This window comes from Lactuca serriola, chromosome 8, assembly GCF_051521515.1.
Source record: "Lactuca serriola cultivar US96UC23 chromosome 8, Lser_US96UC23_V15, whole genome shotgun sequence".
Taxonomy (NCBI): Eukaryota; Viridiplantae; Streptophyta; class Magnoliopsida; order Asterales; family Asteraceae; genus Lactuca; species Lactuca serriola.
In genome coordinates, this window is record NC_136415.1 from 201,113,029 (window position 1) to 201,128,216 (window position 15,188).

Below are 15,188 nucleotides of genomic sequence, written 5' to 3' on the forward strand. Positions count from 1 at the left end.
CGATACTCATGGGCTCTAAAACACAAACTGAAAACCCGGATCACCCAAACTACATCACCCACATAAAAATGAGACCAAGCTCAATTATTCAAGGGTTCTAAGTATACTAAAACCCACTCCTTTATCCTCGTCTTGCAATTGGGAAACGATTCAAAACAGGGCATTACAAAGGTCGGTGTGTATCTTTTGCACACTTCTACACATCCGAAATTTGAAGGTTTATCTGGAGATTTTGGTGCATTCTGAAGGCCAAGAACACATCAAAACATCATTTTTTTTTGCTCTTGATTCTTGATAGATGTTTGTTATAATCTACACTTACTTTGTTTTCTTGAGTTTAGCCATGCCAGGATAAACTAATATTGGTTGACTTTGGTGAAATCACTTGAATGTTGAAGAACTCCATTAACTTGTTCTTGAATCTTTATGAGAATGTTTTATGTTTTAAAATCTTCTTGCTACTTGTAGGTTTTTATCCATGAGTTTAAAAGTATTAGTAGTGATTAGTTGGCTAATTACTTGATTAAGTAACATATCTTAAAATTAACAAGCAAGTTCTCGTGTTAGTTTTCACTTCACATAATCACAAAACATTTTCTCCAATATGGTAGTGAAAGCATTTGACTCCTCTTGGATTTGGTGACTTTTTGGTTCCTAATGTTAGTTAATTTTCACTAATTACATGCTTAACGGAAATTGTGACTTTAACTAATGAAATATGTTATGCGCTTCTCTATCTATTTTATTAACTAAGAAGAGTCTAGGTAATCTCAAGTTTTTCGATTACTATAGCCAAATTAAATATTTAAAACGACTATTGCACTATTGGATTCTAACGATATGTTCACCAAATGTTCTAGTGTGGAAACCTTAAGTCAACCATCTCTCTTTCTCTCTCTCTCTCTCTCATTAATTTTACATCAAACTCTTGCTTTTGTTAAATTGTGTCTTTAAATTCTAGTTTAATTCTAATTTTCTTATAAACATTTCAAAATATCAAAACCCCCATTTTTATTTTATATTAGTTTACAAGTATTTGTACAACAAATTTTTTCATAGAAGTAACAAATTGAACCAATCTTTGTGGATTTGATCCCTTTACCATTCTACGCTATTTTGTGTACAATATTAAAGATATTTATTTTGTTGGCCTCGACAACCACCAATCAAACACGAATTAAATTGTACCCAAACTAACAAAAACAATAAACTACATGGACCAAACTCATAAATATTAAAAAAAAAAAAAAAACCTTCCTAAAACCTAAAGATTATATCTGGTCAATCTGTATTCACCGTAAAACCACGTCCATAAATTCCTAATTTACTAAAATACCTCCAAAAGTCAATCTGGTCTACGCTATTTTGTGTACAATATCAAGGATATTTATTTTGGTGGCCTCGACAACCACCAATCAAACACGAATTAAATTGTACCCAAACTAACAAAAACAATAAACTACATGGAACAAACTCATAAATATTAAAAAAACCTTCCTAAAATCTAAAGATTATATCTAGTCAATCTGTATTCACCGTAAAACCACGTCCATAAATTCCTAATTTACTAAAATACCCCCAAAAGTCAATCTGGTCAACCCTTGGTCAAAATCAAAGCCAAGGTCAAGATCAACAGTCCATGTTAACCTAACTCATCGAGTGCAGTTCACTGATTCGTCGAGTCCTTCCAGAACTCGAGAAATCACGAAAACCCTAGTTGACTCATCGAGTTTCCAGACAACTCGTCGAGTCCATGTGTGTCCAAATGTCGGGAAAACCCTAACTGACTCGTCGAGTCGTTTTGCTGACTCGCCAAGTTCATGCAGAAACCCACAACGGCTAATCTTCATCGGACTTGCCGAGTTGACCATGCAACTTGTCGAGTCCCTTCAATCCATATCCCATTCAGATGTTTTTAAGCTCCCTTAGAGCTCCAAATCATAGATCCAACTTCTTAAGGCACAAATTCCACGCAAAGTTGCAAACTTTATGTGCATGCAAGGCCTTAAAGGCTTAGAAAACTAAAACTAAGTCTAGAATGAGGTTTAGGGAATTGTGAGAGGTTCATATGAGATAAAGTTGATAGCTTTATGAGTTTGAGACCTGGAGGAGTCCAGATCTGAAGTTGCAACTTCAGATCATGGCTAATACCCGAAATGGCTCACATATAGGCAAGAAATGGCTCTAAACTTAAGCATGGAGAGATCTAGCTAGAGAGAAGTCAAGGTAACGACTTGTTACCTTCAAAGTGATGCCAAGATGAGGTAGAGTCGGATTCACAAGCTCTTCTTTGCTCCAAGCTCCAAACCTTCTTCACAAAATGCACCAAAACACTCTTTAAATCTCATAAACACACAAGAACAAGATCTAAACTGATTAGGGTTTCTTATGGCCATCAAGAGGTGGTAAGGGACTGAATGCAAGGGCTTAAGGCCCTTCAAATAGGGTGCAAGCCCTAAAAATTAGAGTTTCATCTTCCAGCTCCTACTCGTCGAGTTTGGGTCCTTCGACTCGTCGAGTAGGTCCAATAATCCACGTGAGTTAACCCGCCTCTACACGACAATTTGGGGCAACCAAATCGTCGAGTAGGTCCATAAACATGTACATAATGCTTTAAAACTTATACCTAGGACTCGGGGTGTTACATGACACTCATAATTCCCTAGTCATTAGAGTGTACAAAGGAGTAAAGGTTGTGAAGAGGGTGACAAATCTCAAACCATTGTTATGTATGAAGGAAAATTTTATCAAGACTTTAACAATTCCAACTGTGTTGGAAGAGATTTACGAAGAACTGAATCCGAAACCTAAATAGGATGGTTTGAAAATCGAGACTGAAATAACCCGTTTAAATTAGTTGGTTATTTGGCTAATTTGCCAAAAAATAAGTTATTTTTTTAACTATATTTTAATTTATAACTAGTTTAAACAATATCCCCACTTTTTAATACGGTGAGCATGAGGTATTTTAGTGTGGTTACCGACTAAAACCGAATCGAATAGTGCATATATCGGTGTTTTGATTTTCAAAATCACCAAACTGATCGGTTGCGGTCTTTTTTTTCTGTTTTCGGTTTTAATCAACGCGGTTGGTTTTTTAAACCCCAACCACAACTATAAAAATTTATACTAAAGGAAGAAGTTTTGGTCTTCCAAATTAATAACGAATCAAAGTCCAAGGTTTGTATGTCGTTTTTGTTATTTTATAGAAAAAGGAAACAGAATAATTTTATATCCCTCAATCGATGTGAAATTAGATGTAATACAATGTAAAAGTTTGGAATTGGATCAATATAGGGATAATGACCTAAAAGGGTAATATATTTTTCGATTTGTACATATTTAGTCACTGAGTTTTTTTTTCGTTCACATTTACCCCCTCAACTTGTTAAACTGTACACATCAAGTCATTATGACCGGTTACTCCAGGTTAGCCGGGAAAAATGACTTATTAGGGTAATATATTTTTTATTTTGTACACATTTAGTCCTTAATATTTTTGTACACATTTAGTCCTTAATTTTTTTTGTTTCAAAATAAGTCATTTTTTGTTTTTGTACCAATTCAATACTTATGAATGATTTATTTAAAGTTTTTCTCACGACATCTAACATTGGACTATCACTGATGACAGGGACGATTCTCTTTAGGTGCCCATAGTGGCACCGAAAACCCCTGCTTTTTCTGTACACAGTGTAAATTTTTTGATTTTTTTTTCTATTTTCTACTTACCGGCAACACCTACTACGGACCGACAACACCTACTATCAAATCCTACGTCCGTCCCTGATTGATGAGGTGTTTAGGGCTGTTGATGTTTATGTTTATCGCGGCCTCGACTGCTTGGTTGCATAGGTCTTGTGGTTTAGCTTAGGTTTTGTATTTCGAACGTCGTAACTTCTTCATACGACATCTAATTTTAACGATCTTTATGTCTACGTGTTAGTTTTTTAAGTCTGCTATAACTTTCGTTAAGATTACTCCCATTTAAATATAATATGTTTTTACTTACGATTTTATAAAAAAAACATCCATAAATACATTCATAAAAAACGTATGAATATAAAGATTGTAATTAAAAAATATATTACTTTTTAACGGGAGTAATCTAAACGAAAGTTGTAGTAGACTAAAATACAAACACATAGATATAAAGATCGTTAAAATCCGAGATAGTATGAAAATTTTATGATGTTCAAGACACATGATCTAAGCAACCAAGTAGTCGAGATCGCAATGGACATAAACATCAAAAGTCTAAAACACCTCGTTAATGATTGTTCAATGTAAGATGTTGTGAGAAAAACTTAAAAAAAAACATTCATAAGTATTGAATGAGTACAAAAAAAAATTGCAAAAAAAAAAAAAAAAAAAAAAAAGGACTAAATGTGTACAAAAATATTAAGGACTAAATGTGTACAAAATAAGAAATATATTACTCTATTAAAATATTTTTACCGGTTAACCCGAAATAAACGGTCATAAGGACTGAATGTGTACAGTTTAATAAGTTGAAGGGGTAAATCTGAACAAAAAATAAATTCAGTGATCAAATATGTACAAATCGAAGAATATATTACCCTTTTAAGTCATTATCCCATTAATATATTTATAATTTGAGAGGAAAAATGAATTTTACTACCTAGAATGAGTAAACCACAACAACTAAAAATCAAGTAAAATAAGTTTAAGGAATTTTAACTCCAAACCTCAAATTCATATGTTCACCATCTTAACTAATTCTTGATATGCTAGTGATTGTTATAAAATTCATATGTTCACCATCTTTATTAATTCTTGATATGCGACCGATTGTTATAAAATTATATAGATTTGTATATGATATCTGTAAATAAAATATATTTATATACAATATACAAATCGGTGCATTTTGGGTTTTTGCGGTTTTTAAAATTTTAAAATCGAAACCGGATATTTCCAAACCATTGAAATTGAATTTAAGCTCGTTTTTGTTTTTTTTACAGTTTTTCTATTAGGGTTTGGTTTTTACCGGCCTAACTTTTTATAATGGGTATCTAATACAATTATTATTTATGAAAAAAAAAAAAAAAAAAGACAAAACACGTCGACTCCTTTCTATCTAAAGTAAATGCATAGAAGTCGTCTGGTAGAGGGATTCACCATCTTCACTTTGAGGTTGTAAAAGAGGCAGTCAAAATTAGGGCTTACAACGAAATAGTTAACTTAACTATCGTCTAATTGAAGCAATGCCATGGCTTCCCACATCGGTGTCCTCAACGAAAGCTTTTGGGTTTATATTGCTCCGCCTTCGATGATAGTTCGTCCCTTCGGGGACATCCGATAAAATTGGAACGATACAGAGAAGATTAGCATGGCCCCTGCGCAAGGATGACACGCACAAATCGAGAAATGGTCCAAATTTTTTTTTTGCCCTAATTTGCTCGATCGATTGCTGCATTTCTTCTTCAGATGCTTTTTTTTTATTCAACAGCTCCAGAAAGGTACCGCTATCGGATCCTCCTAGATTTAATTTCATTGTTGTCGCTTATCTCGCTAAGAAACTTATTGATTTCGTGTTATTTGCTGCGATTTATGATGCTTATATGGACTCACATGACAAATGCTATGATCCATTGCTAATGAATGTAGATGGAATTTGTTAAGCTCCTTGTCTAAATAGTCTGGTAGAATCAGTTCATAATCGGGCATCAAATCTATTATACTACAACTTTCATCTTTAGAGGTCGCTGTAGACTGTTGTGTCCTTGAAGCTTCTGTTGGTTTCCTTTCTTCTTAATTTGAAATAGTGCGATTTCTGGATGTATCATGTGTGTTTAATAACAACTATCAATCACAAAATGTCTAAAGTTGCTTACTTTAATGGTTTTCTTTGGCATTTCAACAAGTATAATGATTAGTTTGGAATGAAGCTACAGATTCGATGTGATAGATTAGACACATGATTCACTCCTTAATGATAATGATAGAGGTTGGAAGTTTATAAGAGTTCTTTTTCGTCTTTAGGCTTCAACACAGCATTAAAGTATTGCTAATTGGTTAATCTTGAATGCCTGATAGCATCAATTGATGTTGAAGGTATGCATGATGTTTTCTGACAAGTCTATGTGTTAAACTGTTAGCGTGTAAAAGGTAGGTTAATTTTTCATAAACTAGGGCCTTAATTATTAGTTGTTAAATGCACATGATATCATATCTGTGAGGTGGGTTAAAACAAGTGAACAATTGACAATCTTTCACAAATTTTACAAGGGCAAGTTTTGGGAAATAACAACATACTTCAGTTTTTACCTATAACAACATACAACATCGTAATTTAAGTTTTTTTTTTTATTAAAACAATCTACTATGAAAAATCTTATCACTTATAAGTATAACATTGTACTTTCAAGTCTTAAGATTTCCCTTTTTAGGACATTAAACTTGATAAAATCTACCGAATTATAGCAACGAAAATTTCCTTGTATTAATGAGAATGCTATAATTAGGTAGAAGTTTCAAAGCTAATGTTGTGATAGGGAAAACTCAAAGTAGGTTTTGCTATAATAAACAAATATGGAAGTATGTTGCAATTTCTTGCATTTAACCCAATATTTGTTGTTTTACATCTTTTTAAATAAATCCTACTTTTTCGTACATGATCAGATGATTAAAACCAACAAAAACTTTTTACAAAATTGTATAATTTATCTAGATCACTTGTGAATGTTTTCTACTAACTTGCGAAAGCAATGCCTGTCATTGTGCTTTATTTTTATTATATTTTCATTACTTCTAACATTGTTTGTTTTGTATTGTTTTTTATTTAGTGATCTAGAAAAGGCAAACACAAATGACTTTAAAAGAATTTTGAAGGATAAAGGAGCAGAAAACGAGGCATCCGAAACAAACAACTTATAAGGATTAATATCTTTGTAGTTAGGGGTGGACCGAAAAAAAAAATTGTTGGGGTCAATTTTTTAACAGATAGACATTTCTCTGAAACCAATTTTTGATCAAATTATTTATTTGATGTAAATTTAAACCCTTCTTGTTTACTAAATCTGAAAGTTTTATATATTATCAACAATCTTTACAAGTATAAGGGTTTGTAGATGTTTTTAGTATTTGAATAGAAGGTGCAAATCCATTTATGCATATTCACTTTTCCCACATCGACCAATAGTGAAATCTTGAATGTTTGATAGAGATTATTAGAGTGAGGGAAGTTTCAACTTAAAGTTTAAAGGCTTTATTTCTCTCTTTAATAAGTTTCGAAGGGACATTTGAAGAGTTACTGTTGAATTATAAATTTTTTAACGATGATTAGAGATGATCTTTTATGAGCATGATTTTTGTTTCTTTCGTTTAGATCATCTACATGATTAGCAACATAACATTGAGACAAAAACCCAAAAAGTATTTAGGATGCCACGTCACCAACATTTGAGATCCTTGCACCCATGAGGCTACTTCAACGGGTGACATGGTTTCATGGTCTATCTGTGAGGGAAAGTGACATTAACAAAGATGTGAAAAATGAATGGTTTATTTTCATTATACAAAATATAGATAGGATATATATTTTAGCATTTGTACGTATATATAAATAGGATAAGATAATATGAGATGATATGATACAAAGAAAACCACATATGTTAGTGCATACTTCATTAAATGTATGAAACTTTGATATATGTAAATTATATGACTTAAATATATCTTTTTTAGAGCAGAAGGAAAACTAAAAGGCTTAGTAGATAAGAATCACATACAAACTATGGGGTTTTAGATATATCAATCATTTATTATGGTGTACAAAATTGTGGCGGAGGTTCTTGCCAATCGAATTACAATATGAACGATGAGCGATTGATTTGAAGTTTGAACTCTGAAGACGTTCGTTGTTTCTTTCTCTATTCGAATCGATCTAACCTAATCTTTGTTCTTGCGACATCCCTCCTGTTCTTGTTATTGCTCATCGACAAATTTCCACCGACAAATTAAGCGACCAACGGACCTCCGACCTGGTTATTGACCTCCGGTGAGTGCTACTGGTTCTCTACTTGTGTAATTATCGTCGACTTTGATAGTATCAGTAATTATTTTGACTTCTGGACCTGGTTCTTTGCTACTGTGTTACATTGACTCAATCTCATTACTTCATTACTTGATTAGCTTAGGTTTCTGGTTTTTTCTACTTCGCTACTTGTGTAATTTAACTATTAAAGCCTCGAATTTCATTCATTAATGGCGTATTTTGTTTACACCGCCGCCTGTACCCACCATGGCACCATCCATCGCCGCACACCACCGACACCAACAAACACCTATCTACGACCACTAATCACCCACCCTTCACGCCGAAAGTTAATTCTTGGTTGCAATTTGTGCGTTGCTTTGCTGATATTGACGATATGATGATGCTCTGTTTTGTTTGCTACCTCAACTCTCAAAATTATGATTAAAGCGCATCGCTATTATTGTTGAGCAATTCCCACTTCATGTGTGGGTTTCTCTGAGAAATCCTCATGTTCTGGTGCTCAAAATTTATGTGATCATGTCCAAAGTTCATCATAGCTTACACATGAGTTTGCCTAGCCAAATTTTTTTTCTTACAAAGACTATAAACAATGTGTCAATAACAAAGATAGAAGTCATATAACACTAGTGGCTTCTTATAGGAAGGAGTTTGAAAAAAATGAAGTAGTATTTGTGTAAAATAAAATAAAGTCATAAGATCGATAAAAGAATCACACCCCATGAACTCATGAAGTAACAAAGCTCAGTTTGAAGTCTGAAGAATATTATCTCTATGTCATTCAGGTAGCTAAGGGGAAATGAAGACTTCCACATCTTCTTCCCTGTAAGTTATAATATGAATGAATATCTCACTTTTTCATCCAATTACATGTCTAAAATATCATCTCCTGTATTGTTGTTGTTTTCAGATGTGCTATCATTCCTGTAAATTGCATTTTAAATTGTTCAAATCAGCTAGCTTACCCTTGCAGTTTCAGTTTGAAGTTATCAAGAGGTTCTTAATCTCCTCCTATTCAATTCCCAATTCGAAATGAAATTAGGGTTTTCAGATTTACCCTACTATCATTTCATTCACATGTGTAAGACTAATTTCTTACAGGAAACAGAGTGCTCAAAGTTTCTCAATTGAAGGCTAGCTTTTGGGAATCCATTAGATCTGGGTAAATACTAAACACAACTCTTTCTTCTTCTTTTTACAAGAGTTTCATAATCTTTAAAATAAACACTCAAAAATATTATATATTTATATCCCAAACCAATTTATGACATCACAGGTTGATAAAGAACAACTCTACACAGGTTATAGAACCACCTTCTTCCACTCCACAAGAAGATGAAGAACAAGAACCTCTACCTGAGGAATTTGTACTTGTTGAAAAAACCTTGCCAGATGGCACAATTGAACAGATTATCTTCTCATCTGGTGGAGATGTTGACATATATGACCTTCAATCCTTATGTGATAAAGTAAATTTCATACATGGATTCTTAATTAGTTAATTTCCCATCTCAATATGTCATTTTATCATTATTATTATTTTTTATAAGGTTGGGTGGCCTAGAAGACCACTATCAAAGCTAGCAGCTGCACTAAGAAACAGCTACATGGTAGCAACACTGCATTCCATAAAGAAATCAGCAGCTGGAGAAGGTATATTATATATATATATTTTTCTTGAAATTTAAATCTGTTTTTGTTATTTATATTAAGGAATAATGACAAATACAATTACTTGGCAGAATTAGATAATGAGAAAAAGCTGATAGGAATGGCTCGTGCCACATCAGATCATGCATTCAATGCAACAATATGGGATGTCCTTGTAGATCCTAGCTACCAGGTATATATAATATATTAGAAAATATTGAAGGTTAATATAATTTTTTTTTTTGTGACTGGTTTAATATAATTTGTTTTTGTGATAGGGGCAAGGTTTGGGGAAGGCTTTGATTGAGAAGATTATAAGGGCTCTACTTCAGAGAGACATTGGGAACATAACACTGTTTGCAGATAGTAAAGGTATGTTATATGTATGTATGTATAGACTATTGATTGTGTGGAAGTGAATTTAGTTAAATCTTAGAGAGATTTTGGGTTGTTGTTATTGCAGTTGTAGAGTTTTATAGGAATCTAGGGTTTGAAGCTGATCCAGAGGGTATTAAGGGTATGTTTTGGTACCCAAGGTTTTAGATGAAGGGGGAGGTGATACTTGATACTTGATATTACTCAAAATGGTATGTATGCATACCATTTCTCATCCTTTTTAATAGGGTTCAAAACAAGCTCAAAATGCACATTTTTCCCACCATGTAAAATTACATGCATGATGATGCTTCATGAAGTTTTATTGTAGCCTAAGACGTTTGAAGTTATTGAAAGATGTAAAAAGTTTGTGCAAGTTGTTTGTTTTCTAATTGAGTAAAGGCAACATCCATATTGATTAGAAGGTGTTATAATTTTATATGCTTAACGGCAACACAATTTTTTTTTGCAACCTCAGTTGTCACTAACACCATTTTCCCACCACTTGCCTAAGGAAATACACATCACCCAAACCATTTTTTAAAAAGTTAATATAAAATTGAGAGAGGGAGGGAGGGACCATGTCAGTATAACATGTTGAACGGCACAAAATTTATGTCAAATAATAACACACAAGCAACATGTAAATATATTTTATTTTTTAGACACGATCTTCAATCAATTATTTGATTTCTTCCATAAAAATGATATAATTTTTTTATATCGAGCTATGTTCAACTGATATATTGTTTTTAATGTCAGAACGGAAATTTTAAATATTTTTTTTCCAACTTATACATTTCATAAACTAGACTTACATTTTTAATAAAAATAACTTTATAAATGAAATTATATTATACTTATAAACAAAAAAGATCGTTAAAAAATAAATAATTTCATGTTCATTATCATATTATCAAAATAATCATTTTATTAAAAAGTATTTATGTTAAATTCTAAACATAAAAATTTATCTTAGTATTTTTTTACTCAATACTTTTGATTATAACTTAGTTATCACAATACAATGAATGAGAAAACAAACATGTAATAAGTTTTGTCGCTAAACCTTTTTATATGGTAAAATCAATTCTTTTGAAGACTATATCTATATATGTAGGGGATATAACATTGTTATGCATTATACGTTATACTCTATTAAAAATTTTCACCACATCTAACGTGAGAAACCAAACGTATCAAACGTAAAATGGTATAAACACATATTGATTTTTCATGTATGTTTTTTCATGTTTTGTGACTTTGCATATGACAGCTTTTAAAACAATCTATCTCACTTAGTATATAAATTATACAATATAAACGATATCAGTTTAATTTATAATATTATTATTAGAATTAAGCTATTATTATGAGTAAAATAACGAGAATGTCGTGTAAAAATAAATTGCATTATATCATCCATAAATAAATATAAGTTTATCGTTAAATATCTGACTTTTATGACTATATAGTACAAAAAAAACATTGTCCATAAGCAAAGATTCAATTACATTGCTATTCTTGTCTGCCAAAGAATGTTTGACAGTTTTTAAGAGAGAAAATAATCATATAACACCTACATTTATATCATAAATTCGAGGACCTTGTCTCAAATGCATTGGACTTTTCACTGGACTATGACCAATATGACAAAAACTATAACTTTTTATCCCACCCAAAAAACATGGAACAAGACATGACATAGACTCATCACCAATCTCTCAATCATGCAAAAGACATAAATACCCTCATTGGCCCCATTGGGTGTAACAGGACTAAACAAGCTTTCTAGGCGTAACAGAACCAATATGAAGATATAAAAAAAAAGGTCTTGATAAAAATATTAAATCAAAACTCAAATATCAAAACACATTGGAAACAAGATAAAAGATAGATACAGAGTTTAAGTTTCATTTCATTTCATCCAGCTGTATTGAAGCTAACAGACTTAACAATAGTGCTGACCCTCTCAGCAAATGTCTTGGAAGTTATCTTTTTACCAGGGACATGAAATGGGTTTGACACAGCGTCTAAATATGCAGAATGAAACCTTCTAAAAAACTGTTCCAATCACATAAAAAAAAATGTTAATATTCACTTTCTTTTTCACTTATCTGTCTGAATAAATCATGTTTTCAAAAAAAGTTTATATGCACTTACATTTCTTACATCTGCATCACGGACATCAAGGTCAGTTGTGACTAGGATAAACTTAACCTTTGTGTTGGTTAGATAACCATACCTGCACACAAAATGTAACCCTAGTTAAGGACAAGTACGTGTACCTTGTAAAAAGTGTTATCATAAAGAAGGGAGGTCAAATTTTCTTGAAAAAATCAATGGGAAAACAAGAATGACATGAAAAAAATATGCTTACACTTTGTAATTTTCAGTTGGATATAGAAGACCAAGAAATGTCTCATTTATCATTGGTCCAGATTTTTTTGGGTTGTTCACTGCAATGCAGACATGAGAATCGAATTAATATTGACCACAGACCTAAATTGCTTTAAAAAATTTCCAGATAAAAAGAATTATATTCATTTTGGAAGAAGAAAGTGTGGAACACAAGCACTAAAATGTCTATCCAAAGTGCATTTCTTAAAGATACTAAGTAGAAATGTTGACCAATTTTTGTGTAGCAACTATTGAAATTTACAAACTTTATAGATTAAATGCAAGAAATAGATACATAATCCGTGATGTTTTAGCCAGAACAGGATCAAAACAGTGAGTTTCAAGTTCAAATACTTGGATCAAACAGTTAAAGAGTATAGAAACTGAAGGGTAATTGTATATACAAAGAATCAAGGCTCAAGATGAAGAAAAAAGTAAGTGTCAAAGACAATTTGACAATTTGATGAATGTAAGAGTAAAAATTAAGATTTGAAAGAAATTAGGAACATGCATCTTTAACATTTGAAATTTTCAAATGAAAATTTTGTAAACACTTAGGTTTGGAAGGAGATCGCATCTGATTAACATCTTGAGAATCAGAAATTGTCATCCTGATGGCAATCCTAACGCAATGACAGAACTTCCGATCTAGAATCCCCAATCAACGTTCTAATAAATCAAATCTAGAATCATCTTCCAGTTTCAGAGTTGGAAAGAGCAAATTCGAAACCCTAAAAGCTATATTTTGCACAAAAGGAAATGATGGAATATAAACTAGGCATTATTCATAATCACTATAAAATACCTCTTTCATCAACAACATCGAGGGAACAATGAACTATATGATGAAGCTTGAGCGCATCATCTCCTTCAGTGAAGCTCTGTATGTACAATGGATTATTCTGTACTTCCCAATATGAAAATAACCAAGCAAGTTATCAAACAATATACGCCAAATTCATGAAATTACACATAAAAATAAGTAAATCGAGCATAATCAAGAAGAACCTGATGGCCAACGACGGCGATGCAAACGATCATCTTCTCCGTCACCGATCGAGATTTCCACTTCTTATTGATCCGATTGACCCAAACGCACAGCGGGTTACTCTTTGGGTTTAGTTGTCGCCTAAATACAAAAATGGCCCCTAAACTTACTCTTTTCATAAATTAAGGCGCCTCAACTTTATTTTTTTCTTCCAAAAAAAAGTGACGGAAACTTGTATTTTCCATCAAAAAGGATTTACTTGGATAAAAAGTGAACATAATTAACATTTCATTCGTTTTAAAAAAAGGCAATATTTGGATTTGAATTAATATTTAATTTAATAAACAAACTCAATTACCAATAAAAAGTCCAAAATATATTGATAGGATCTACAACTAATTAGGCGTGCACACACATTAGCAGAAATTACTAAACCCGATTAATTTGACCAATTTTAAAGCTTATAAGAGAGCTTGTTGATTTGGGTTTTTTAATTGAAATGTATTAAAATTGTAGTGTCACAATCTTTGTGGGATACAATATTTGATCAAAGCAAATAATTCCATTTTGGGACGGGTCATGTTGGTTGAATTGTGTCTATTTTGTATTTTTTGGAATTTTTTACATAAAAAAGAAAAATATAAAAAACTCTTATATTATTTTCTTGTTAAGAAAAAATATATCATCTTTTACCTACTGATCTTCTCAAAATTTCTGATGAAAAGCTATTAATGAATTTTGTTTAATTAATGTGTTAATTAAATGTGATGTGACTGATTGACATTGATATTTCATGAAGCCTCTAAGTCTGCAGGGAGTGGGCGTGGTTGCAAACCGCGGTTTTGCCACCTGGACCGCGAACACCGCCCCCTGGGTGCGGTTTCGTACGGTTTTGGCCGCAGTGTGGCGAGTTCTGGCCGCGTCTTTTGATTAGATGGTGCAACTTTTGACCATTGAACGGTCCAGTGTGCAGAAATAATTTTATTTATTTATTTATTTATTTTATTTTTTAAATTTACCCTATATGTACTTAACATTTCTTACAAAATCTTCAAAATAATTCCTTATCTTTTTATTAGTCTTTTCCTCAAATTTTTTTCAAAATGTCTTCTTCCAAAAGGTCCACCAAAGAAAAAACACCCACTAGAAACACCGCAACCCCAATACCTTCATTTGATCAACCGATTTTTTCACCTCCGTATTACCACTATGGCGGTATGTTTTCCGTATTTTCCACAACGACCAACACAACCACTAACACAAACACTATCAAAACCCGACACAGATTTTAATCCATTTGATTTTTTGTCTCAACCCGAGTTTGTTCATCACACACAAGCACAACCACATACGGTCGTTTCTAATTCCGAACCGAAATTCGTTGAAAAAACTCAGCCCATTCGAGCAGCAACTAAAAGAAAAGAGAAGGCGTGGGCTAAAGGTTGGGAACCCTTAGAAGTGTTAGTGTTGGCACAATCTTGGATCGATATTTCAGAAGATGCAATGTCACACCCTGAAACCGATGGCAGAAACGTTCCGGGACGGAGGACGTCATGTAAAGTATCACAACCAATGTACATAGTAAGCGTAGTAAACACAACCATTACATTACATAGAAGTATTTACATTTGTTTGAAAGTAAAGTTATACATGATTATAGATATATATACAACTAAAATGAACAAAAGTAAAGACGAGACTGCTATATTGCTCCGTCTTCTCCAAAAGATCGTGGTGTACCTGTCTAATGTGGAC

The 15,188-nt window shown here is 32.4% G+C and overlaps 2 protein-coding genes and 1 non-coding gene across 4 annotated transcripts; 2 read left to right on the plus strand and 1 right to left on the minus strand.

Moving 5' to 3' along the window:
• Positions 1 to 5,248: 5,248 nt before the first annotated feature.
• On the plus strand, positions 5,249 to 10,421 carry NSI (nuclear shuttle interacting). 2 transcript variants are annotated; one of them, XM_079013044.1, is made up of 9 exons: positions 5,249 to 5,483; positions 8,806 to 8,845; positions 8,931 to 9,016; positions 9,122 to 9,182; positions 9,297 to 9,489; positions 9,571 to 9,673; positions 9,763 to 9,863; positions 9,949 to 10,042; positions 10,134 to 10,421. In XM_079013044.1, exons 2-9 carry the CDS (start codon positions 8,820 to 8,822, stop codon positions 10,211 to 10,213), a joined length of 744 nt encoding a protein of 247 aa, XP_078869170.1. In that variant the 5' UTR covers positions 5,249 to 5,483; positions 8,806 to 8,819; the 3' UTR covers positions 10,214 to 10,421. The 2 variants fall into 2 exon arrangements, with proteins under 2 accessions (XP_078869170.1, XP_078869169.1); XM_079013043.1 differs by lacking the exon at positions 5,249 to 5,483 and adding an exon at positions 7,630 to 8,023.
• Positions 5,304 to 5,406, plus strand: LOC145071844 (U6 spliceosomal RNA). Its single transcript, XR_013690809.1, has one exon. It is a non-coding gene; the product is annotated as a U6 spliceosomal RNA (small nuclear RNA).
• Positions 10,422 to 11,865: 1,444 nt separating the features above from the next.
• LOC145071053 (SNARE-like superfamily protein) lies at positions 11,866 to 13,608 on the minus strand. The gene is made up of 5 exons (XM_079017986.1): positions 13,454 to 13,608; positions 13,251 to 13,347; positions 12,426 to 12,504; positions 12,209 to 12,290; positions 11,866 to 12,109 (listed from the first exon to the last, which is right to left on the minus strand). Exons 1-5 carry the CDS (start codon positions 13,484 to 13,486, stop codon positions 11,969 to 11,971), a joined length of 432 nt encoding a protein of 143 aa, XP_078874112.1. The 5' UTR covers positions 13,487 to 13,608; the 3' UTR covers positions 11,866 to 11,968.
• Between the last annotated feature and the right edge of the window lie 1,580 nt (positions 13,609 to 15,188).